General features: G+C 38.8%; 2 protein-coding genes across 2 annotated transcripts; both read right to left on the reverse strand.

Moving 5' to 3' along the window:
* Positions 1–20,300: 20,300 nt before the first annotated feature.
* On the reverse strand, positions 20,301–22,778 carry LOC131640723 (uncharacterized). Its single transcript, XM_058911109.1, has 2 exons — positions 22,216–22,778; positions 20,301–22,089 (listed from the first exon to the last, which is right to left on the reverse strand). Exons 1-2 carry the CDS (start codon positions 22,776–22,778, stop codon positions 20,301–20,303), a joined length of 2,352 nt encoding a protein of 783 aa, XP_058767092.1.
* A 369-nt stretch (positions 22,779–23,147) lies between these two features.
* LOC131640724 (uncharacterized) lies at positions 23,148–25,078 on the reverse strand. Its single transcript, XM_058911110.1, has 3 exons — positions 24,244–25,078; positions 23,936–24,141; positions 23,148–23,495 (listed from the first exon to the last, which is right to left on the reverse strand). Exons 1-3 carry the CDS (start codon positions 25,076–25,078, stop codon positions 23,148–23,150), a joined length of 1,389 nt encoding a protein of 462 aa, XP_058767093.1.
* Positions 25,079–25,998: the final 920 nt, after the last annotated feature.

The raw sequence follows: 25,998 nt of genomic DNA on the forward strand, positions 1-25,998 counted from the left end.
AACAATATCAAAACAAATGTCTTGACATCATCTACTGACAAAATACATACTTACCAAACAAAAAGATATGTAGAGAACAATTGTAGAATGGTCAATAACAAAAACATATGCAGTGCAACAACACCTAATATGGGGGTTACCAAGTCAGGAAGGAAATCCATTATTAGCTGTATTAGTTCAAAGCCCAAATAGTCCCAGTTTACAACTTCTCACCTAATCACTACCCAGTGCTACTTTTGCCTAGAAGTCAACATCTAGACCTGGGAAATCGACATCCCATTTCCAATCACCACAGTGATAAATAACAGTCACACACACTGTGACCAAGGGAACCCAAATAGAAAAATTACACTTTCCAATAAAAATACTTAGTCTTGTTTCATAGCTTCAACTAAGAACAATACTTGATCTTGCTTAAAATTTTTGATCAAGAACAAAATTCAACTCTCATGCTTAAATTCTTAAAGAGTGAGAACAACACCTTGACTGATAGTCAAGTAACAGACAATCTACCATAGTGTATCAAAAAATATGTGGGTGACTTGCACACACACACACACAATAGACTCTCAAAACAGCTAACCTAAGAATTCCCCTATTTTACAATTGTTAAGTTGCTATTACATTAGGTTAGAGTTCTCTTTAAATAGTCTATTTTTCAGTCCATGGAGTTCGAAACCTTTTCCCAAATTCTTTACTTAATCCACTCGCTAGGGACTGCACCAAATCTGCATAGGTATCTTTTTGAATCTTGGAACAAATCTTCAAGTTTCCTAAATTGTTTAATTAACTAATTTTAGAAACTTTAATTCTGACTTGATTTGATTCTATAGTTTCAGATTAAATCTTCTTGACCTACGAATATTATTGAGATATATCTGGAAAAAATATCACAAAATCAAATCAAATCTGTCAAGATTTAAAATAGTCTGTATTGATGTTCTGGTTCAAAATGTCATGACATCTGTTAGAACATCTATCTTCAATATAAGTTCAAACTCTATTGTATCAGTATAATCAAGATGTTACGACATCTTGCTCAACATCTGTCAAGAACCATGTTTTAGCAAAATTGTTGCCAAGCCCAAAACCATGGAACTAACAATCTCCCCCTTGAGAAAATTTTGGCTAAAGCAACCAAAGCGAAATTAAACCTGGTGATAGAAATAGAACCACAATCAAAACAACACAAGCTTTCATGATAAACATGTAAACTTTGTAACTTTTGTAATCATATAATTACATCATCATTAACACGGCTTAAGAGCTTATACAATCAGATATTTTCTTTAACACAACTTAATAGCTTGTATAATAGTCCAGAACTCTATTTCAGAGATTATATGTTGTTTCAGATATATCCTCAAACTCCCCCTAAAAGATAGCTCCAATTTACCACCCTGAACTTAGACTTGAACAATCAAAGTTCTTCTTCTTAGAAGAACATGCAACAGAAGTAGCAAACATAACTCAGAGCACGGTAGCCAAGGTTCTACATAGACCTCGACGTTCAGAATGGTATAACATCTGGTAGAACATCTTGCACTCAACAGCAGAAGAAAAACACCAACAGTAGCAGCAACACCGACATGACAGACTATCATACTCCTCCTAAATGGTTACATTCAGCAAGCAACCAAACTAGGCCCTTCTAAAAACTTTACTACTACTACTAATCCTATTACATGAAAATACTACTACTCCTATCATAAAACAATACTCCTATCATAAAAGACTACTACTACTCCTATACTCCCCCTTTTTAGCCAAAATTTGACAAAAATAATGTGAGTGAACACAGACACTTACTAAAGAAAAAAAACAAGAAACAACATTTTTTTTTAATATGACAGAAACAAAAACAATGCTAAAAACTACCAAATACTTTCGCCTGAGTCATTGTAGATGACCCAATCTTCTTCAGCTTCTGAGTCAGAGTCTTGAACATGATTTTTCTTGAATAACTTCATCTTTGACACAATTTTTTTCCTGTTATTGATGCTCCATTAGATGTTCCAACATTGGATACAATATTATTTTGATCAGTAATCTCATCCTTCCTGGCTTTTAGCAGAAGATCATTTCCTTCTCAGCATTTTTGTTTGATGTGCTCAAGGAGAAACGCAACTTGAGGGAAGGATCAGCCAATAAGGTGTTTAAATGCAAATAAGTTACCTTGGTTGTAACGATTCCTTTCTTGTAACGACCACTTGGCCATTGAGAACGTGCTTGAAATACGTGAAATCATCTCTGAAATGGCGCACCACTTATCATGGGAGAGAGATGTTCTTTTATTCTACTTTTTCCTTTCCCAAGCATTGACTGGTGAAAACAAATGTTCAAACATTTGAATTGACATTTTGTATGTCATTGGAACATGTTTCTCTGAATTTGTACGCAACACTAGATGAGGAAGGAAGAAATGTTGTTGACAACTTCCAAACAATTATAGCTTTGTAGAATGCTCTCAGCTAAGCACACTAACATCCTTGAATGTTTGTATTTAAATTATTTTTTTCTACAGTACAATGTCAGGACATACGGTTGAACATTATATTCTTCTAGTATCCAAAATAATTAAGATTAATACTCTCTTAGAATAACCTTTGTTGAAGATCAAAATTAGCTTATTATTGATCCAATGGACACAAATTGTTTCTTAAGAAGAAACAAATTATCAGACTTGGCCTATAATTTAACTCCTAAAATCACCATAATTAAATATTTCCTTTTTTTTAAAACAGAGGAGATACAAACTCCAAATAATGAATTCTCTTACAAAAATAAGTTGAGCTCTAGAGAAAACATTGATGTCTTGGAAGTTATCTGATTCAGTGTCTGCAAGTTTTTTGAATCAGTCTCTCTTTTGGAGTGTCAATCTACTAGATGATGTTCCAACATCTGTTTGGACATCGGGCCCTTTCTCCATTACTGAACCATTGACTTAGGTTATGGTGTCTTCAATAACTTTGTTATCAACAGAGTACATCCTTCTGGTAACTTAAAGGAGATGATGAATATTTTTTTATTTTTCTTTGATATGAATTAATCAGGCGATTCTTTAGAAAAATCATCAACAAACTTAAGGACAAACCTTCCACCATGTATTAATCTTCATTGGATCCCTGGTAGGAAGTTCTAGAACTTTGTCAACAATCTGATGTTGCCACTTCAGTATGAAAACTAGGCTTCATCTTTCTTTTGATCAGTAAGCATGTAGATGAGCTAGTGGATTCTTGAGGAACACCACAAATAAAAACTGTTTTTAGACTCAGCTCCCCATGAATCTTCATTCATCTTATTAGTGACCAGATAGTAACTCTTGTCTTCATATCTTTGGTCATACAGTTGGCTTATGATTATCATACTAGTCATTAGGTCCTTTAGTAAGAGAACCTCAACAAGACTAGCTAATCTTTTAAAGATCAACATGACTATTTCACCCAATCATGTGTTTGGAACAACCAATGTCAAAGAAGAAATATCAGTCTTCCTTAAAAAAAATCTAAGGGAAATATCTTCCTTAAGTTTTATCCCTTATTTGGTCAACCTTTGGGATAAATATACATCTAGAGAATAAGGTGGCCAGATATGCTCATCCATTCCAACATAAGTGACATTTTCGATTCAATCCCCTGTCAATAGCATGAGGGTTCTGATGTCATGAATGATGTTGAGACATGTTGTTTGACATCATTGAACATCAAGGATCTTGTTGATGTTAAAATAGATGTTGATGACATCTGGCCTTGTGTAGCAACCTGCCCTAAAAAATTAGCTTTTTAGAGTCGCCACCTATTCTACCAGGGCGAATAGGAAACCCTACGCAGTTTTAGAGAATTCCGGGTAAGTTATTATATTCGGGTCAAGGGAAGGTGTTAGGCACCCTTAACCCTTTCCTAAGGTTTTGAGTCTAAGGCAAAGGTTTATGGCTAAAAGTGTTAAGGTTTATAGCTAAGGAAATGAATAGGGCGAAGAGTGAGATTTGAATGAATTGAGGTTTTGGGGAAGGGGACTTGCCTTGTTGCCAAGTGCCTACGTACCTCCTTATGGAGGATCAGAGTCTACGTAGTTTGGGGCAGGGTTGTACGCCTTAGAATTGATATGAGGTGGTTTGAAGGTATTTTGAGTTACCTTATCGTAGTTTTGAAAATCCGTAGTTTGCAAGGTATTTTGAATTACCTTATCGTAGTTTTGAAAATCCGTAGTTTTGTGAAAGAGATGTGTTTTGAATGGCGTACAACCCTGATTATAATATGTTCTATTAATCGCGATGATCAATAGATTTAATCACCATAATTAACAGATTAATAGGAATTGCTAATTATTTTAATCGATTGATTCGATTATCACCATTAGCAAATTGATGTGTTTTAATTAGATTATTAATTATCGTTACTCCTCATAATCAATAGATTCGATTAAAAATAATAACGAATTTGATAAAAATGCTAATCATCGTAACCAATAGAATGGTTAAAACTCTTTAGCAAAATACTCCTTATTTGAAATTATTTTATTTAATTAATTAAATAATTAATTATTAACCATCGCGACCGATTAATTCGGTCGAAACGAATAATAAATAAATCCTAACCTAAATTAACTAAATTAAATTAAACCTAAATTAAATTAACTATATAATTAACCTAATTACCCTAATTAAACAAAACCCAATTTAAATTAATTATTAAGTTTTAACAAAAAAAAACAAATAAGTAAAATAAGAAAATAAAAAGTAAATAGAAGAAAAACCAGGTTTTTATTGAATATGGTCAAGCTGATGGTCCATAGTATGCTCCTTCAGTTTTGGTGCGTTGGATCTACATCCAAAATGATCAGACGGTTGATTGATGGAGGCGTCTGACGTTCCCTTAGGCCTGTGACGCACTGAATCTACATATGAATACAAACCAGAAAAAAACATGGAAATTGCAAGAGGCAGGGATCGAACCCCTGCCCTTGCGTACGGAAACTTGAAACGCATTCGCCACTGGACCATGACTCGTTTGCTGTTAATTACACCACCACTAAACTTTATGAAAGAAACAAAGTCCATTTAAAAAGTCAAACAGAATTCGCGCGCACCCTATGTCATCTTCTTCGTTGGTTCTTTTTTCTTCTGGAATTTTAGCTACGGATTAGCACCCCTTTGCTACGAGTTTCTTCGTAGTCTATCCCTGCAACGATAAGCTAAAGAAACATGGCAAATAAATTGAATACAAGGACATGAATCGATTGCAAATTGCCTTCTGAGTCCATTGGTATCAATTATTTGGCCCGATTTTGCTTCAAACAAAAATCCGTAAATTAAAGTTCAAGAACCCTAACAATGGTAACTTGCCGCACCTGCCTCAAAACTTAAATCAAAGTATCCAGAAACGTTCTATGCATCAACACTAACAATAATACATGATCAAATATTATTTATAATGCTTGTAAGGTTAAAATCGAAAAAGTCAAGAACGGCCAAATCGTGAGCGTGTAGGCGAGGATTCTGAGTGCGTGCGACCTTGAAGATGATCCCAACGGCTTCAGTGAATATCAAGGAAGCTGATTCCAATCTCCAAACGCCCTGAATTCGTATGCAAGTTAGAAAACGAACCTTGTCTTTTCAGGAATTTTTGAACTCGATTTTGGTTCTTGGAGGCCAGAAAAATCCCTCCCCTTGGCATCTGCAATTGTTGTATACTTATAGGGTATTGATTAGGTTAACAAACTTGATCAAAAATCCAATGATTTGGTTGATTGATCTCTTAATTGAAAGAAGGATATTTTTTATTCAAATATTTCTATTTTGGTCTAGGTTTAGCTAATCTCTCTCCAATCAAGCCTTACACGAATTTGGACCAAAATATGGCATTTGGATAGTTAAATTTGATTGGAAATCAAAACCATATCAAATCTCCCACATTTCCTTTCATTATTTTGATTTAAATGGCCTTTTAAATGAATAAAAATTCACCAAAAATATAATAAAATTCAAATAATCGTGGGATTGAGTTTGGAGCTTCTTAGTACTCTTATAAGCAAGTTTAGATCATAAAATAATAGGCCCATTTGGAAAAAAAATCCAAGGTTAACCCTTATTTGCTTCAAATTTTCCATCCAAAATCGACCAACTTTGACAAGGCATATCTCTCTCAATTTTTAAGATATGGAAGAGTTCTAGGACTTTTTAGAAACCTCAAGATGTCCTCTACAAGCCACTTTGTAACATATTTTTCATTTGGATATTTTATCTTGATGATATGGCCTTTGAAAAAAAACTGCTTTTGGTTGACCTTTGAAAAGGACCTATAATCTTTTGGATCATATCTCTTGAATGAAGCATTTCCGACCTTGGCATGTGAGAGATAAAGTTGTAGAGAATCCAATTTCCTTCAGAATAGGCCTTGGTTGGGAAATTTCTGACAAACCATGTGAGAGTTATGACCAGTCAAAGTTCAGTTGACTATTAGTTAAAAAAACCCTAATTTGAACCTTTGACTTTGTTCATTTCTGAGTTTTTATTAATGAATCATGATCAACCTTTGATCAAATTATGGATATAACCTCAAATACTTGATGTTGACCAAAAGTCTTGAAGTTTGACTGTATTTTGACTATAGTTGACTTTTAGGTCAACATAGTTGATTATTGATCATCTGAACCATTGACTGGACAATCTTGTGATCCAAAGCTTGAAAATTTGCCTGGAGATGCTCTGAGACATATGAGATACCTTAAGGTCCATTTGAGGCCTTAGAGATTTAAACTCCTTTGATAAAATGCAAACCCTAGTCTTGGAGATCCTGGATTAGGAGGAGCTTTGTCTGATAGAACCCTGAGTGCTCTTGGGCAATTGAGGAACCTTTGATTGAATATAAGAGGGCAAATTTTGGGGTATGACACCTTGATCTTTTATTTACCCAGAACCTGATAACAATGCATAATAGCATTGGAAATACCCTTCATCAGAGATTTTGAAACAACCTCTTGTAAAGTTGGAGATAAAAGACATGCTCTTTTCTCCTAAAAACTTGTATGTTTCTTTATGAGTGGAATTGAGAATCTCCCAAGTATCATTGGTCACACCACCTATGATGATTAGTCTGAACAGTGCTCATCAAATCAATCCGTTGCACCTTCAAAGATATAATCTTGACAACCTTCAAGATTTTGTTGACAATAAATTCCAGAATACTATCATTCTAGATTTTCCACAAACATACAGTACCATAAAATTATCTCCTTAAAGCTTACCCAATAAACAGACAGGGTGCCTGCTCTTATGCGAGTTGAAATTTCTTTGGTACAATGGTAGATACAACATGTTAATACTGATGTTCCAACATCAGAACATGACATCAAGACAGATGCTATGACATCTGATCCTGATACTTAATAATAAAATTCACTTGTAAATTTTACATACAGATAAATCACAGAGTGAGAACCAGCACAAATCACACGTTGAGATTAATATCTCAACTCAAATAATAATGTCAAGACATATGTCTTAACATCATCTGCTGACAAAATACATATTTACCAAACATAAAGATATGCAAAGAACAATTGCAAAATGGTAAATAACACAGAGGAATTGTTAATCCAGTTCAGTGCAACAACACCTAATTTTGGGGCTATCAGGTCATGAAGTAAATCCAATATTAGCAGTATTAGTTCAAAGCCTAAACACTCTCAGTTTACAAATCTTGCCTTGTGTCTTTTCGACGTCACTCCTTTGATTCTTTCCTTGAATTTGAAAATCCATTTACAGCTGACTAACTTGACTCCAGCAGGTTTTTTATTAGTTCCCAAGTATGGTTATCATGATGAGATTTCATCTCATCATCCATGGCCTTTAGCCATTCAGTCTTATTTCGACTTCTCATAACTTCCTTATAGTCTCTAAGTTCTTCATCTAGAACCTCACTTGTAATGATTAAGGCATAAGCTATAAGATCTACATATCCAAGTCTTATAGGTGGTTTGATGACTCTTCTGGGCCTATCTCTTGCCAAAAGGTGGTCATCGACAGTTTCCTCAATGTCCTCAGTATCTTTAGCATCTTGAGCTTCGTCTTCGACTTAATCTATGATACGCAATTCAACATCGACATGCTCCACCTCAACAGGAATCTCTTCCTTTTCCAGATCTTCTTCACATATCTCTGCACTTCGTCCAATGTCATCAGTTTTCTTGAAAAACATCTCAGCTTCATTGAAAACTACATCTCCACTAATGATACACCTTATGTGGCATGGCTCTATGCATCATAGCCTATAAATTTTTGACTCCTTTAGGGTATCTCATAAACATGCATAGAAACCCATGGGGGGAGAGGGAGAGAGAGAGAGAGGTTTTGAAATTTGAATAAAATGGGATGTTAGTAGCTTTGGTTGTGCCACTTGGACAAACCTTAACTTATCATTAGTCAAGACTTGGGTATTAGTCAATTACGAAAAAGAGCATGATGTAGTGTAAATTAGAGCGTTAATAAGCATGTTTTAATGATAGGTGTGTGTGTGTGTGTGTGTGTATATTTTACAGTTTTGCCTGTGGTTTTGTTTCGATTGTGTTGCAAGCTCTAAAGTGGTATGATGAAGGTGAGGCTGATGATTAACCTCTGTAAGATGAACTACAAACTCCAAAATTTTGCAAAATTATATCGAAGCCAAATATAATGTCTCTATACATTTGTCACGAATTTTGCAAGAGTTAACCTGGAGCTAAATATAACATCTCTATACAATACTCACGGTTAATCATAACATGTTACTAGCCTTTTGAGTTTTCAAAAGTTGTATACTATGCATCTTTTGAGCAAACTGTCGTCTTTGTACTTGAGTCAGCATTTTGGTGACGCAGTCGGAAGCCGCCCAAAGGAATAGCAAGCGCTAAACCTTGAATGAAAACAGGGTTGCAAGTGCAAACCCTATAGATAAGCTCTGGAGTCCATCAGGAATAAAGAAAACTTTGGATTCTATTATAATAAAAGAGATAATCCTTATGGCCATGCCAAAGGTCTTTAAATACAGAAAACAAATAAATCCTATTGGGCCTTATGGGCCTTTAATCCAAAACAAAATTAAATAAAACAAATAAAATAGAAATTGCTTAAATATTAAAACTAAAATTGCTTAAATATTAAAATGCTTTCCGACGTGCGATTTCTTCTTTGATACGCACAATCCTCCTACATCAGTCTCCTTCACTTCTGAAGAACTCGACCCCGAGTTCTCTTCTTGATAAAGAAATTCATCTGGTAGCTTGCTATAATTGTAAGTACCAACTGAAAACCTCTCCTTACGCCTAAATGCCATCACATCTTCTCCCACATTGAAAACTTTAACTTCCACGTGTTTATCTCGCATAGGAGGCAAATCGTTTGCCAGCTCATCTGCGGTCAACTCCTTGAAATCCTTTAGGATCCCTAGCAGTTCTTTTGGAATTGTTTCCTCCTTTACAGTATTCATCAATCCTTTGATCACCACTGGACAGAAACCTTCAGTTTCTTTTACAGCCTCATCAAGCTCCTTTTCACTCTGCGTCATCATCAAGAATCTAGGATTCTTTCTTCCTGGATTCTTATCAAAGTGCAAAACAGGAGCCATAGCAATTTTATGTGTGCCCCATGTAAACATCGTCACGTTATCCCGTCCTCGATAAGTGATATCATTATCAAACTGCCAAGGCCTACCAAGTAAAATATGACAAACATCCATATCAAGAACATCACAAAGTACCTCTTCTCTATAATGTTTTCCGATGGAGATAGGAACTCTGCAGGTTAGTGTTACTCGAACTTGGGAACCCTTACTTACCCAACCGAGGTTGTACGGCTTCTCATGTGGTTTTGTGGACAACTTCAAATAATCTACCAATTTTTTCGACACCAGATTCTCCATGTTGCCACTATCCACAATTAGATTACACACTTTGTTCTTGATAGAACAATGTGTCTTGAACAAATTCTTGTGTTGCCCTTCGTCTTTGGATGCTAGTAACATTCGCTGCAACACAAAATTTACCCTCTCATCAGATTCTTCCACCGCAAACTCAACATCGGCATACTCATCGTTCTTAACTGTAGAATCTTCTCTTTCCTCATCTTCCTCCCTTTCTTCCACAACAGCAGCGACTCTTCTTGTTGGACAAACATTTGATTTGTGGCCTCTTCCGTTACAACGATAACATGTATCTATAGCGGGTCTAGCATATGGATTATTTGGCCACTGAATTGGTGCTTTACCATGCTGCACACTGCTAGAGCTGCTAGCCCCCTTATTCTCAAGATTGGAATCCCAGGGTGTTGCATTCTTTTCCTTGTCACCTGCTGATTCACAGTTACTTTGGGGTGAATACCTCTCAATAGACAAGAAATTTCGAGGGGATTTCTCCATCAATTCTGCCTTCAAAGCCAAACTGGATGCTTCAGCTACGGTCCATACAGTCTGTAAACCCATCTTCTCCTGCAAGGATCCCTTTAGGCCACTGATGTATCGAGCCACTTTCTGACTTTCTGATTCTCCCAATTCATTGCGCTCAGAAAACCGCAGGAACGCAGTTATGTATTCAGTCACGGTTTTCTTGCCCTGAACACACTCGATGTACATCTTATGAAGAATCTGCTCATAATCCTCCGGTAAAAATTGCTCCAACATCAATTGTTTCATTCTTCTCCAAGTTCTGACTGGCCCCTTTCTCTGTCTCTACCTTTGAACAACAAGTTTATCCCACCAGACAGCTGCAGTACTTTTAAGCCTGATCGCAACCATCTTGACTTGCTTGTTCTCAGGGACACCCATAACGTCGAAGAATCTGTCGACGTCGATCTTCCAATCAAGAAACTCCTCCACTCCCATAGTTCCGTAGAACAATGGAATATCAGCCTTCACTCGATAGTCATGGTTGTTCTGTAGATTTGCTAAATTCGCCATCTGTTCAGTCAAAGCAGTTAGAGCCGCGGTAAAAGCCGTGGTAATTCTCTCAAGATCTTCTTTGGTCACCGGTTGATCCGCCATAGTTGTCAAGCTACGAAAAGAATAGGAGAAAACCTGCTCTGATACCAACTGACGCAGTCGGAAGCCGCCCAAAGGAATAGCAAGCGTTAAACCTTGAACGAAAACGGGGTTGCAAGCGCAAACCCTATAGATAAGCTCTAGAGTCCACCAGGAATAAAGAAAACTTTGGATTCTATTATAATAAAAGAGATAATCCTTATGGCCATGCCAAAGGTCTTTAAATACAGAAAACAAATAAATCCTATTGGGCCTTGTAACTCGGTAAACTGACTTTTATTTTTAATATGCAACAATGTTGCGGTGAGCAAGAGTCGCCACCGACTTTTATTTTGTCCAATGTTAGGAAAGGTAAAAAGTACAGAAAAAGACCTTTTGAAAAAGAAAACGGGCTCGGGGGGTAAGTTATGAAAAGGGAAGGTGCAAGCACCCTTTTCATCCGTAGTTATCTACGGGCTCTTAACTTGCTTAGCTCATGTTTGTTTGTTTTGAGTTTGAAAGGGGCATTAGGACTTTAGCGTAAATGCGTAGCCTTAGTTTTTCGAAATAGTAGTGAAAAGATTTTTTTATTGAGCTAGGCAGGTTAAGAGCACTACCCTAACTAATTGGTCCTTTTCTATACTTTTTACTATTCCCAGGATCATCCATACTATATAGAAGTAGGAAATCCTTGTTATATTGGACGTACGGGTCATCGAAGGGTCGTCGAGGTCGTTTGAAGGAAACAAGTAGAGGTACCTTTAGCAATATTCGAAGGGACAATCATTGTTTCGTAGGCAACCATTCGAGGGACTAGATCATATTATCGTAAGGCAACATCGCGGGTCATCGAGGGACTTATGATCTTTGCAATGATTTTTAATCGAGGGACTTTGCTAATTGGTACCTCTACATTCGAGGGACACGACCTTTTAATCGAAGGCAACCAAGAGGGGCGTACCCTAAGGGTGAGTGCGTGCAAGTGTGTTGGATTCGATTATATTTTGTCTTGTATTTTTTAGTTAGCTAAAAATTGATTAGATTATCTTGCCATACACGCCCTAATTAGCATACATCTAAACAATATATACAATAAAATACAGGAATTTAAAGGTGCAGAAACGTAAAGATATTCACTATGATATTTACATTTGACCTATGTACATTCTAATGTAGAAGCAAAAATAAACAAACATGCGCCATACATTGGATTTTGAGATGAGAGAAGAAATCGGGAGAAAATAAAAATATAGGAAACTAGTGGTTAATTAAATTAAATTTCTTGATTAATTCCTAAATTAAAAATTAATTATCAAATTATTTAATTAATTAACTAATCCTAAATCTATTAAGTTAATTAAATTTTAAATAAAAAAGCTATGTTTAAAATTATCAAAACCTAATTAATTCTAATTATTTTTAATGGTGATAACTAATTAAAATTATGTAACTAACCTAATATATTTTTACTAATTAATTAAAAAAACATGTAAAATAAGTTAGGAGGTGGAAATAAATGGAAAAATCAGAAAGGAAAAAAAAGAATTTCAAAGCCGCCCCCAACCAGACTCGAACTGGGGTCATGGGGCTTGCAAGGGCAGCGTTTGCCATCTGTGCTGCAAGTAGTTGTTGTTAGTGATCCCTGAAACAAGAAATAAATAGTATAACAAAGGTTTAAATGGTGTTTTCAAAGCAAGAGTCAAATGTGGGCCATGGTAGTAGCGCGTGTCAGCCAATTGTAGGGAGGGAGAAATCCAATTTGTTGACTCTCCAATCAGGCGCGGAGAGAGAAATTGACAACATTGAACGGCCAATGGGAGAGAGATTTTGCGCCACGCAGAGGAGTCCATATTTCAGCATCACTGTTCATCATCCTCTTCCTTGGAACCTGCGGAATCTGCTGCGATATTTGCCACCGAGTTACCTGCGGATTTTACTATCTCCTCCATACTTAAACCTGCAGCCATGGAAACACGAACAAAATGAAACTAGCAATAATAAATGGCACCCAGGTTACATAAACATGTCCCTCTGAGTCCAAATCAACCATTAGTTTTGGTTAAAAACTCCTGCATACGGAGATCCGAAAACAAAACTCATGGAACCCTAACAATGGTGCTAGGCGTTCTAAGCATTATGGCTTAGCTTTAGTGATCCAAACCTGTTCTAAACAACATTACAAACACATTGAAAGCATCGAATCAAATCAAAACATGCTGTATAATAAAAAACGAGAATCACAATCATGAGTGAATATGAGCATGCATGCTACGAGTTTTTAAACGTTAAAGGGCTCATGTTTGGATCCATACTTACCCTAAATTTCCTCAGGTGGAGATTGGAATGGTTGCAAAGCTTTGAAAGTGACTGCAATAGTGAACACGAATTTTCACTTTCTTTGAGAATTTTGCAAGTATGGGAGAGGTATTTTGGAGGCTAGGGTTTCGTGATCCACCATACTGCAATTGTTATGAATATATAGTAGGCTATTTTAGGGTTTAAAAAGATGGAAAGAATCATTTGTTTTGATTGAAGAAAATTTGATTTGTTTTTTGAATCAAATCTTTCTTTTTTGAATTTCCATCTATTTTCCTCCCCTTTCTTTCACGTGTAATGGGGTATTGGAATGAACTTGGACATGTTTACACATATGGAAAGTTTTGAATAATTTGATTTGGTTTATTTTTTTGATTTAATTTGATTTATATTGAATTTAATTAAATAAATCCAAAAATAAATATAATACAATCATAAAATAAGTATCAAATAGTCTTTGGGCCTTTAATAAACTTGGAATCTCGTGGGTGATCAAAAAGTTATGGCTCATTGCTCAAAAATATGAAATTGGTCAGTTAAAGCTTTATTCATTTCTCAGATTTTGCCCAACTTGCACCGATCATAACTCATCCAATTTTTATCGTATAAAGGTGTTCTAGGACTTTTTGGAAAGCTTAGGATGTCCTCTACAAGCTACTTTGGAAGCTTTTTTCCATTTGGAGATTTTATCTTGATGATATGGCTTGTGCGAGAAAACTGCTTTTTGCGAGTTCCTAGAAGGACCTGTAATGTTTTGGCTTATATCTCTTATGCGGAAGCATTTCTTGACCTCGGGCTCAACATAAAAGTTGTAGAGAATTGAATTTCCTTGAGAATAGGCTTTGGTTGGGAAATTTTTGATGAACCAATTGAGATTTATGATCAGTCAAAGTTCAGTTGACTTTCCCCTTAAAACCCTAATTTAGTAACTTCTTCCTTTGATGATTTTGGACCTTTTTCCTGATGAATCATGATCAAATTTTGATCAAATGATGAATATAACATAGAAATGTTGATGTTGCCCAAAAATCGGGAGTTTTGACTGTACTTTGTCCATAGTTGACTTCTAGGTCAAAAATAGTCAACTGTTGATCGTTTGAGCGTTCGAATGAGCAATCCTGTGGATCAAGGCTTGAAATTTGTCATGAGGGTCCTTTGAGGCATATGAGAGGCCATGGAGCCTATTTGGGGTCTCAGAATTTGATTAACCTTGAGAAAATTCAAACCCTAGTTCTGACCTTCATTGCTTAGGAGGAGAATGAACATGCTTTCAGTCAGGGATCATATGAGCCTGGGGAGACTAACTGAGCTCAATTATCTTGAAATTTAATGGGAAAATTTTGGGGTATGACAGCTGCCCCTGTTCAATCTTCTTAAATCTGAGGATGTAGAGTGGTTTGTATGCCAGTCGAAATCTGAAGATGGAAGAGGATTGAACACTAGAATACCAAGAAATTTGCCCTTGCGGATGTAGGGATTTTTAGCTGAGATGGGCTTAGAGATGCCATCTAGCTGAGGTATTTGTCAGCAACCTGGGGGGTCATGCTTCCCAAGGTGCGTATATGATAGATCTTCAGAATGTTTGGGGTTCAAGCTTCCAAACATATATCTGGGATAGAGATTCATAGATGTTCGGGGTTCGAGCTTCCGAAACATCTACCATAGAATTCAGATCATTCGGGGTTTAAGCTTCCGAAATATATCTGCCGTAGATTTCATAACATCCGGGGTTCAGGCTTCCGGAATGTTTCTATCGTAGAATTTATAATATCCGGGGTTCAAGCTTCCGGAACATAACTGTTGTAAAATTCAGATCATTCGGGGTTCAAGCTTCCGAAACATATCTGTCGTAGTTTTCAGAACATCCAGGGTTCATGCTTCCGGAACGTTTCTGGCGTAGAGTTCAGATCATCCGGGGTTCAAGCTTCCGGAACATATCTGTCGTAGAATTCAGATCATTCGGGGTTCAAGCTTCCGAAACATATCTGTCGTAGTTTTTCAGAACATCCGGGGTTCATGCTTCCGGAACGTTTCTGGCGTAGAGTTCAGATCATCCGGGGTTCAAGCTTCTGGAACATATCTGTTCAGATCATTCGGGGTTCAAGCTTCCGAAACATATCTATTGAGAATCTGGGGTTCAAGCTTCCAGACTGTATATTTGATAGAAATTAGTTTTGTTGATTATATTTTCCTGGCCAGTTGGTCGACCTGAAAAACAAAGTTAGTTTTATGCAATGTCATGATGCATGTATTGCACTGTAATATGAAACTCTCAAAATAAATGAGAATCTTCGCATGTTATGTTTGTGTTCACCATGATGATGCATAGATGTAGATGCATGATGTATGGGTATGTGTATGTAAATACTCATTGATAACCCTGTATAGTAGCTCTTTGTAGGAAAATAAATCCCTATTTGTTGCTGGAGATGATAACAATATGATTGTATGACGAATTTCTTGTCTTTTTGTGCAAGAATATCTGGTTGGGGATTTTTATTTACCCTTGAGGCGTACATCCTTGTAGGAGAAAGATACCTTCTTTGAGGAATGATTTGTGGGGATATTTCCATACTGTTGACTATGGGAGGACACATGGATGACTTAGATGTTATTCTATTGTTTTTCCTGTTTCCTGTGAATGTAAGAATACTTTGGCAAGCACTAGTCATATTCAGAATGCATATGTTCATTCATAATCATCATTGGACGTTTGCATATTCAAAACAGAGAAAGTAAAAAAAGGTAAACTTGCAGTAATTTTGTATTGATTTGGAAAAGGGCCATAAAACAGGCGAATTAGTACAAGGAGACAGAATTCCTAGTAAGAGGAAATCGCCGTGCAATTTTTGAAAGGAAGTACAAAGAGAATAAAGAAAAACAGCTATGTGGAAGTGATCTCATTGGGTTTCGACTCAGCTATTGCCACTATGCCTTCGAGTATCTCATCCCTTGCTTGTTTGGAGGAGATGATTGCATTGATTAGTGCCTTTTGAACTTGACCTTGGTAACAAAATCAACTGGAGATTGATGAGTGATGATCCAATGGGACATAGTCGTACGCTTTTAATCCCTAACTTTTGCCTAGACCGCCTTTTCAGGTTTTCAGCCTACCGGGATACCCTTTTTTGCCCAAGCCGCCTTTTCAGGTTTTCGACTTGCCGGGTGTACATTTTTTATATATATATCCCTAACTTTTGCCCGAACCCTTTTGGTTCGTCAGGATGCCCTTATTTTTGCCTAGGTATGTCAACCTAGCGGGTCTATTTTATGCGTAGTATTTTTTAACTATGTCTGCATTCACAGGGTGCGGGAAGTCTTCGCCATCCATTGTGGTAAGCATCATGGCTCCGCCAGAAAATATTTTCTTAATCACAAATGGTCCTTCGTACGTAGGAGTCCATTTTCCCCTGGGATCACCTTGTGGAAGGATGATGCGCTTTATTACCAAGTCACCAGTTTGGTATGCCTGGTGCTTGACCTTTTTGTGTAATGCTTTGATCATACGTTTCTGATATAATTGTCCATGACATACAACCGCAAGCCTCTTCTCATCAATCAAGTTTATCTGATCTAGTCGAGTCTGGATCCACTCGTCTTCGCCCAAGTCTGCATCTTTCATAATTCTCAGGGAAGGAATCTGAATTTCGATAGGCAAGACTGCCTCCATACCATAAACCAATGAGAAAGGATTTGCCCCAGTTGAGGTACGTGCAGAAGTGCGATAACCATGAAGGGCAAATGGTAACATCTCGTGCCAATCTTTGTATGTTACCGTCATCTTTTGTACGATCTTCTTTATGTTTTTTTTAGCGGCTTCCACTGCGCCATTCATCTTTGGTCTGTATGGAGAAGAATTGTGGTGTTTGATCTTGAACTGCGTGCAGAGCTTAGTGATCATCTTGTTGTTCAGATTAGTACCATTATCTGTAATAATCCTTTCAGGGATACCATACCGACAGATGAGATTATGCTTGATGAATCGAGCCACGACATTCTTAGTTCCTGAAGCAAATGAGGCCGCTTCCACCCACTTTGTAAAATAATCAATAGCCACGAGGATAAAGCGATGCCCATTGGAAGCAGTAGGCTTGATTTCTCTGATCATATCAATGCCCCACATTGCAAAAGGCCAAGGAGCAGTCAAGACATTTAGTGGAACTGGAGGTACATGCACTTTATCAGCGTAGATCTGACACTTATGGCAAGTCCTGGAATGATGGTGACAATCAGTTTCCATGGTGGACCAGTAATAGCCTGCTCTCAGAATCTTTTTAGCCATGGTATGTCCGCTGGAAGGAGTTCCAAAAATACCGTCATGCATGTCTTCCATTATTTTTTCTGCTTCCTTCTTGTTCACACAACGAAGCAAAGTTGAGTCGTGATTGCGTTTGTATAAGATCCCATTACTCAGGAAGAACTTGGCAGAGAACCTTCTTAAAAACTTCCTATCATTGATGGATGCCCCTTCAGGATATTCCTGAGCTTCAAGGTATCTCTTTACTTCATAGAACCATGGCTTCTCGTCTTCCTCTTCTGTAACAATCTCACAACAATGTGCTGGCTCATCCAATCTTTCAATAGTGATCATCGGTGCCTCATTGTCCCACCTGACTTTGAACATAGATGACATGGTAGCCAATGCGTCTGCCAATTGATTCTCTTCTCGTGGAATATGCTCAAAAGTAATCTCTTCAAAATAAGGGATCAAAGTTAACACATGTTCCTTGTAAGGGATGAGATTAGGATGCTTCGTGTCCCATTCTCCTTTGACCTGACTGATTACCAAGGCTGAGTCCCCATATACTTCTAGAAATTTGATTCTCAAGTCGATTGCGGCTTTGAGACCCATGATGCACGCTTCATATTCGGCCATATTGTTGGTGCAGTCAAAGCATAGTCTAGCAGTGAATGGTGTATGTCCGCCTTTGGGAGAAATAATTACAGCACCAATACCATTGCCAAGTGCATTCGAAGCTCCGTCAAAAACCATAGTCCATCGGGATCCTGGTTCAGGTCCTTCATCCGGACCAGGCTCTTCAAAGTCAGTAACAAGCATGATATCTTCATCTGGAAATTCAAAATTCATGGACTGATAGTCATCTACCGCTTGATGAGCCAAATGATCAGCTAGTACACTTCCTTTGATTACTTTCTGCGTGGTATACTGGATGTCGTACTCTGTCAATATCATTTGCCATCTTGCTATTCGCCCGGAGAGAGCAGGCTTCTCAAAGACATACTTGATAGGATCCATTTTAGAGATCAATAAAGTAGTATGGTTCAACATATACTGTCTCAGTCGGCGAGCAGCCCATGCCAAAGCGCAACAAGTTTTCTCGAGCAGTGAGTATCTTGTTTCACAGTCGGTAAACTTTTTGCTAAGGTAGTATATTGCATGCTCTTTTCGACCAGACTCGTCATGTTTCCCCAGTACACACCCCATTGAGTTCTCTAACACTGTTAGGTACATTATCAGAGGTCTTCCATCAACTGGTGGCATCAGAATTGGAGGTTCTTGAAGGTACTCTTTGATTTTGTCAAAAGCTAACTGACACTCGTCATTCCATCTTACCACTTGATCTTTCCTCAACAGTTTGAAGATTGGTACACAAGTGGTCGTCAGGTGGGAAATAAACCTTGCAATATAATTCAAACGTCCCAGGAAACCCCTGACTTCCTTCTCAGTACGTGGTGCAGGCATCTCTTGAATAGCTTTAACCTTGGTCGGGTCGACTTCAATACCTTTACTGCTGACGACGAACCCTAGGAGCTTACCGGATCTTGCCTTAAAAGTGCATTTGTTCGGATTCAATCTCAATTTGTATTTCTTTAACCTGTCAAAAAGCTTATGCAAATGGATGAGGTGTTCCTCTTCAGTGTCAGATTTTGCGATCATATCATCCACGTACACTTCTATTTCTTGGTGAATCATATCATGGAACAAGGCTACCATAGCACGCTGATATGTTGCCCCTGCGTTCTTCAAACCGAAAGGCATTACTTTGTAACAAAAAGTCCCCCAAGGTGTTGTGAATGTTGTCTTCTCCATGTCTTCTGGCGCCATCTTGATCTGATTGTAACCAGAGAAGCCATCCATGAAAGAAAACACTTTGCATTGTGCAGTATTGTCCACCAGTGTATCAATGTGAGGCAGCGGAAAATCATCTTTTCGGCTTGCTCGATTCAAATCTCTATAGTCAACGCACATTCTTACTTTCCCATCCTTCTTAGGTACTGGCACGATATTGGCGATCCATGGTGGATAACTCACTACCTTCAGAAACCCAGCATTAAACTGTTTCTCAACTTCGTCTTTAATCTTTTTGGCCATATCAGGTCTACTTCTTCGTAGCTTCTGTTTTACCGAAGGACTATCTTCCTTGATTGGTAGGCGGTGCATCACAATATCAGTATCAAGACCGGGCATATCTTCGTAAGACCAAACGAAAATCTCGACATAGTCTTGTAGCATCTGGATTAGTCTCTGTTTGACACTGTCTTCCAACCCAGCGCCTACCTTGACTTCTTTCTTTTCTTCGTCAGTACCAAGATTCACAACTTCAATCGGCTCTTCGTGCGGCTGTATAGTTCTTTCTTCTTGCTCTAACAGTCTGGCAAGTTCTCTAGGCATTTCACAATCTTCCTCGCCTTCCTCCTCAGCTTGGTAGATCAGATTGTCAAAGTCATAATTGGCAGTAGCAAAGTCGTTATCAATGGGATCCAGAGTGGATGTGAATCTGCAGTGTATTATGTGGGTGTGTGTAAGAACACATAGCTATTTAATAATATAAAAAAGAAGCAAAAACATAGAGCGCAATATTTTAATATGAAACGTCCAATGATTTATTTGAATGAAAATATGATTATGAAATGACAAGCCCTAACAAATGGACCACTGTGCCCCGGGAAAGGCATATGGCTTTGAAGTTTATTGTTTGAATTACATAACCAAAACTTGGGATAGAAAACAGTAAAAAACAGGAAAAATTGCAATTACTCCTGGTTGAAGGAGATAGAGATAACATCTTCGGTCTTCCAGTTGCTCAGCCCATGGTCAGGTGTCGCAAAGATCCACTTGTCTAGATTACAGTTGCTTTCCCCATCTTCCAAGGCATTGACTCCTTTGCTAACGAAGTGAGACATTAATCCTCCAGGACGGGTGTGATGATTACTCTTCTGAGTTCCACTAGTACAGCCTAAACCAAGTTTGTCAGATTTATATGGGACATCAATGAGTTGGCCCCAAACAGTACAACCACCTTCTTCAACTATAGCCTTAGCATCCTTCAGAGAAGCCATTGTCGGAGGAATCCGAGTAACTTTAGGAACAGTAGGAGTGTGCTTGGCAGTAGAGACAACTTGAGGAACTAATTCAAAAGTCTGGCAAGGAGTCTCGATGAATTCACTGTTCACTTCGATATACTTATACTCATTCACATAGCTAACCACATACTCTTCTTCCCCATGCACAGTGACGATCTTGCCATTTGCAGGGTACTTCAGCTTCTGATGCAAAGTAAATGTCACAGCACTTGCCCCATGTATCCACGGGCGCCCAAGCAAGCAAGAATAGGCAGGGTGAATATCCATCACATAGAACAAGGAGTTGAAAGTTTGAGAACCCACTCTGATTGGGAGCTCAATCTCTCCATAGATTGTACTCTTCGACCCATCGAAAGCTTTGACCACCACATTACTGGGTTTTAGCACTGTCCCTTCAGAATCAAGTCTATCCAGCACCATTTTAGGCAATACATTCAAGGAGGAACCGTTATCTACCAGCACATGGGACAGAGTAGTGCCCTTACACTCAATGGAGATATGCAAGGCCTTGTTATGATTTTTTCCAGCAGGAATCAAATCAGCATCAAAAAACCCCAGGTAGTTGTCCGTTGTCAAACTTGCAACACAGTTCTCAAATTGATTAACAGAAATTTCTTGTGGTACGTGTGCAGCTTTTAGAAATTTCATCAAAGCCCTAACATGAGCCTCAGGACAGGTTAACAATGAGAGCATGGATATCTTGGAGGAAGTGTGCCCCAATTGTTCGATCACATCATAATCACTTTTCCGGATGATCTTCGGAATTTCATCCATTTCCTTCTGGGAGACTTCTTCAGCAGTAGCTTCTACTGGTGTCTGAACTGGTTCCAGCATTGGTCCCTTTCCTCGCACATCAGCGGTTGAATCGGAAACAGGGACCTGGGTTGAGGTATTGGCATCAGGAGAAATTTCCGAGGAGAAAATTCTTCCGCTTCTTGTAACCTTGCTAGTCCCCACGATATTGTCAATGTCGGGATTTGGAATTTTAACGGGTTCATCATTCACAGCTTCTTGTTTCACACCATGGATATACACATCATTGCCATAGTTCCAGGGGACAGCCTTGTCGGAGGAGTACGGGATTGGACCAGGCTTGGTGATGATCAAGGGAGCTATCTTGGGCTCAACAGTAATCCTTATGGGGCCCTTGGTAGGAATCCTCACGGGAGTCTTAGAAATCACGGACACGTCTTCAAATTTCAAATTCTGAGCTAGATCTTCACATAAGTTTTCCATAGAAGGCACTTTTTCAAACATGATCGTTCGATTATCCATCAAGCATTGAATATCAGTCTTCAATATTGCACAACCATTTGACTGAGACGAGCAGTAGTAACAGTCTTCAATGCAACCCGGAAATAAACCGGCTTGCAACAGCTTCTTCTTGATAAGAGGGAGTGGAGTAGTCAGACCCAACACATTAGTAACATAAGAATTTTGGTCCACAGCATTGACTACTCTGTCATGTTTTGGCATAGGAGCAGTGATAACATTGGGAGTTTCTGGAGGATCGAACTTAATTTCTCCTGCGTCAATCATATCTTGGATTTTGTGTTTCAGTGTCCAACAGTTGTTGGTGTCATGCCCCACACAGTCAGAATGGTAAGCACATCTTGCGTTAGGATCATAGCGAGGAGAAGATGTATTGATGTTTGGCGGAGCTACTGGTGCAAGTAAATTTGCCTTCAGCAGGTGTTGCCATGCCTGATTCAAAGACATATTGATCTTTGTAAAGTTTCTTCTAGGCGCGTCTTGTCTATGCTGGTATCCCTGTTGTTGATTTGGTCGAGGTGTTGGTGTAGAAATCAAAACAGCTCCAACAGATTGGCTACTATCATTTCTGTTGCGACCCTTCTGGCTGTGCACAGCATTAGCTTCAGTCTTTCCACTATAGGGCTTCTTCGTAACACTAGAAGAAGTTGCCACCTGAATCTTCCCACTCCGGATGCCACTTTCGACACGCTCCCCAGTCAATATCAAATCAGTAAATCCAGCTGATGAGCTTCCCAGCAAATAACTATAAAATGTACCAGTCAAAGTACCCATGAACATGTCGACTAGCTCTCTGTCGACCAGAGGAGGTTGAACTCTGCCAGCCAAATCCCTCCACTTTTGCGCATACTCCTTAAAACTTTCTCTCGGACCCATGGACATACTCTGCAGTTGTGCACGAGTTGGTGCGAGATCAACATTATATTGGTATTGCATATAGAAAGCAACAGCCAAGTCCTCCCAAGTACGGATATTGGTACCCTCCAGCTGATAGTACCATTCGAGTTGAGTTCCTGACAAACTCTCTTGGAACAAGTGGATCCATAGCCTCTTGCCAGCGGTGTGAGGTTGGATCTTCCTCACATATGATTTTAGGTGCAGTTTGGGACAAGAGACTCCATCATACTTTGCAAAGGTCGGAGTTTTGAACTTTGGAGGGATCACGACTCCTGAGATGAGCCCTAGTTCCTCAAAGTCTAGCCCTGGGATCTTCTGGATTTCTACAGCCCTTATTCGTTCCTCCAACTATCTGTACTTATCCTCCGGATACTCTTCGTCCTCATAGTAATCCTCCTCTTCCTCGTCTTGCTTGCCAGAACCGTTGTTGCTCGTTTGATCAGTCTTGCCACTAGCACCTTCCTCTTGTTCAGTTTCTTCTGGGATCTCGACTTCTTTGGCCTTTTTGAGAGGGCCTCGGAATCTTCTTCCCATGTTGAGAACACCCACAGGCTTCTTTGCCTTCTTCTCCTTCTTAGTAAGGAGTGTCTTCAGCTCTTCCTGCCCTTTATCCAGACTCAAGATCAAGGCTTGAAACTCAGCGTTCTGTACTTGCAGATCCTTAACTGATTGTTCGAGAGGATTCATTTTCTTAGCCTAAATAAACAGCGAGAATATGAGTACCTTGTCATAGAAACCTGTTTATGCAATGTTTATGAATGATATGATTATGTTTATGCAATATTTTCAAGGACCTCGAAATTTAAATTTGCTTAAACCAAACAAGAAAGAAACTCTCATTAATAATGTTAAAAAACATAAAATTATTTTCCATTTTTAGGCTTTACAAAGAAAGAAACTGAAATAGCAAAATAAAAGCATAAAAGAAAAGGTCTTCAAGTCTCCCATGGACGCTTTTGCTTTGCCCCAAGGAATGTGTTGATACTCTGCTCATCCTGAAGTTGCTTTGTGAGCTCTAATACTTTCTTCTATTTAGCGCGAAATTGAGCTTCAAAGGTGTCCCTTTCCTCCTTCAACTGGATCCAAGATCTCTTCAATTCCTCAAGATCGGTAGGCATGTCTGGATGAAGAATAACCTGAGGAGCATCTCCCTCAAATTCAGGCTCGATAATCACAGGTCTGACAGCAGGGTATGGCATAATACACTTTTGAGCACGAATGCGCACCCATCTGAGATAAGGCTCCAAAGGAATAGAGTTTTTCTGGCCTAACTCCTTGCTATCATACTTATATACTTTTTCCCACGCACGTATGAAACTTCGCCGATAATTCTGGGGGTCGTCTTCATAATCAAACACTTAACCCTTGATGATCATGTCATGAGGACCATCCCTTCGAGCATAACCAAACTGACGTAAAGCTAATGAAGGATTGTAGGTAATACCTCCTCTGATACCAAGGAGTGGTACGTTAGGGAATTCCCCACAACGATCAATAATAGTGAAATCCTTGTCAGATCGAGTATACCAATGAATATCCGAATGAGATAGTGACATCATCCTTTGTGACCATTGCATCCTTTGTTCATTCCTCAATACCGATCGGGGAAGGTGCGAAATAAACCACCTGGAAAGTAAGGGTATGCAGCACATGAGAGTTCCCCGCTTCTTGTCGGTACGGGTGTAAAGCGAGTGTAGAATATCTCCGAGCAAGGTAGGTACCGGATTGCGAGCTAGAAATAACGTGACAGCATGCACATCTACAAACTGGTCAGGATTAGGGAATAGTACTAACCCGTAAATTAATAAAGCTAACACGTCTTCAAAAGCTTGATAACTCATGGCCTTTAGGAATGATCGAGCTTTCTTCAATAGGAACTTGGCGAGAAAGCCTTTGACTCCACTCTTTGTTTCCCAATTAGACTCTACTTCTGATTTCTCTATATGTAGCGCGCTTGCCATAACTTCAGATTTTGGAACTTCCTCCAAACCTGTGAAGGGCACCTGATCTCGGATAGGTAAGCAAAGCAACTCAGAAAATTCCTCCAGGGTAGGCACCAACTGATAGTCGGGAAAAGTGAAGCAATGATGCGTAGGATCGAAGAACTGGAATAAGACCCTCATCATATCTTCTTCAAAATCTGAGGAAACCAACCTGAGTAGGCAACCATGTCTTTCAACGAATCGAGAATTTCTGGGGACCTCTAAGACTAATTCTTTAAGCTCGGTAGGTACGCTCACAAAGTTGATTTTGATGAATTTCCTGGTAATGGGAGCCATAACCTACAAAACAGAACAAAGATAAATTCCTGGGTCCTTGAAACAGTTAGTAAAGATGCCATGTTATGATGTCATGATGTTATGATGTCATATAGATAACAAACACAAACAAGTCACACAAGAGCCTTAGGTTTAAGGCTTGCGTGAGGTTTATTAGGTACATACCCTCCCACTGAAGTTTAGTTGGTTCAACCTGTCCTAAATAAAGATCGGGTTCTATGGTGCTCATCTCGACGATCGTTCTCGAAAGCATTATCTCAGTCAGCGCTCGAGTGGCTGACCGAAAACATCTCGAAAGATTGATCTCAATGAGTGTAGCTTCGAGTATCAACCAGCTTCGATCAAGGTCCAAAGCCGGCCATCTCGCTACTTCTTAATAGGCCAAGGTTAAGTTCAACTAGGGTTCTAAGGGAAAATTAGTGCTTCACGACACTACATGGTAGCCTAATGTCTCCTCGATCATGTTCAAGGGCCATCAGAACCAACCAAAGTGTCACACTAACAGTGGCCACCAGATCAACCATATCGGGACGAGCCGTACAGTCTCCTTGGTCTATTGCCACATACCTAAGGTACACTAGATCCGGGTGTAGGATCTTTCACACAAGTAAACCCAAACAATACCCTTAAAAATAAAGCACACAAAACAAACAATTGAGAACATTTATAATGAACTAAGCCCTAAGGTAAACCCCTCTTTTATTTGTCCCCAGCAGAGTCGCCAGTTTTGTAACTCGGTGAACTGACTTTTATTTTTAATATGCAACAATGTTGCGGTGAGCAAGAGTCGCCACCGACTTTTATTTTGTCCAATGCTAGGAAAGGTAAAAAGTACAGAAAAAGACCTTTTGAAAAAGAAAACGGGCTCGGGGGGTAAGTTATGAAAAGGGAAGGTGCAAGCACCCTTTTCATCCGTAGTT

This window comes from Vicia villosa, unplaced genomic scaffold (assembly GCF_029867415.1).
Source record: "Vicia villosa cultivar HV-30 ecotype Madison, WI unplaced genomic scaffold, Vvil1.0 ctg.003280F_1_1, whole genome shotgun sequence".
Classification (NCBI taxonomy): domain Eukaryota; kingdom Viridiplantae; phylum Streptophyta; class Magnoliopsida; order Fabales; family Fabaceae; genus Vicia; species Vicia villosa.

Bases quoted from the DNA above. Each gene is read 5' to 3' on its own strand.
- LOC131640723 (XM_058911109.1), bottom strand. From the start codon at position 22,778: ATGGGTCCGAGAGAAAGTTTTAAGGAGTATGCGCAAAAGTGGAGGGAT. The intron at 22,090-22,215 runs GCATGACACCAA...AAAACATGACAG, and splicing joins TACCATTCTGACTGTGTGGG to AGTAGTCAATGCTGTGGACC.
- LOC131640724 (XM_058911110.1), bottom strand. From the start codon at position 25,078: ATGGCTCCCATTACCAGGAAATTCATCAAAATCAACTTTGTGAGCGTA. The intron at 24,142-24,243 runs GTATTACCTACA...TTGATTATGAAG, and splicing joins ACTCCTTGGTATCAGAGGAG to ACGACCCCCAGAATTATCGG. The intron at 23,496-23,935 runs GTTATTCTTCAT...CTGTTTATTTAG, and splicing joins TTGAGGGAGATGCTCCTCAG to GCTAAGAAAATGAATCCTCT.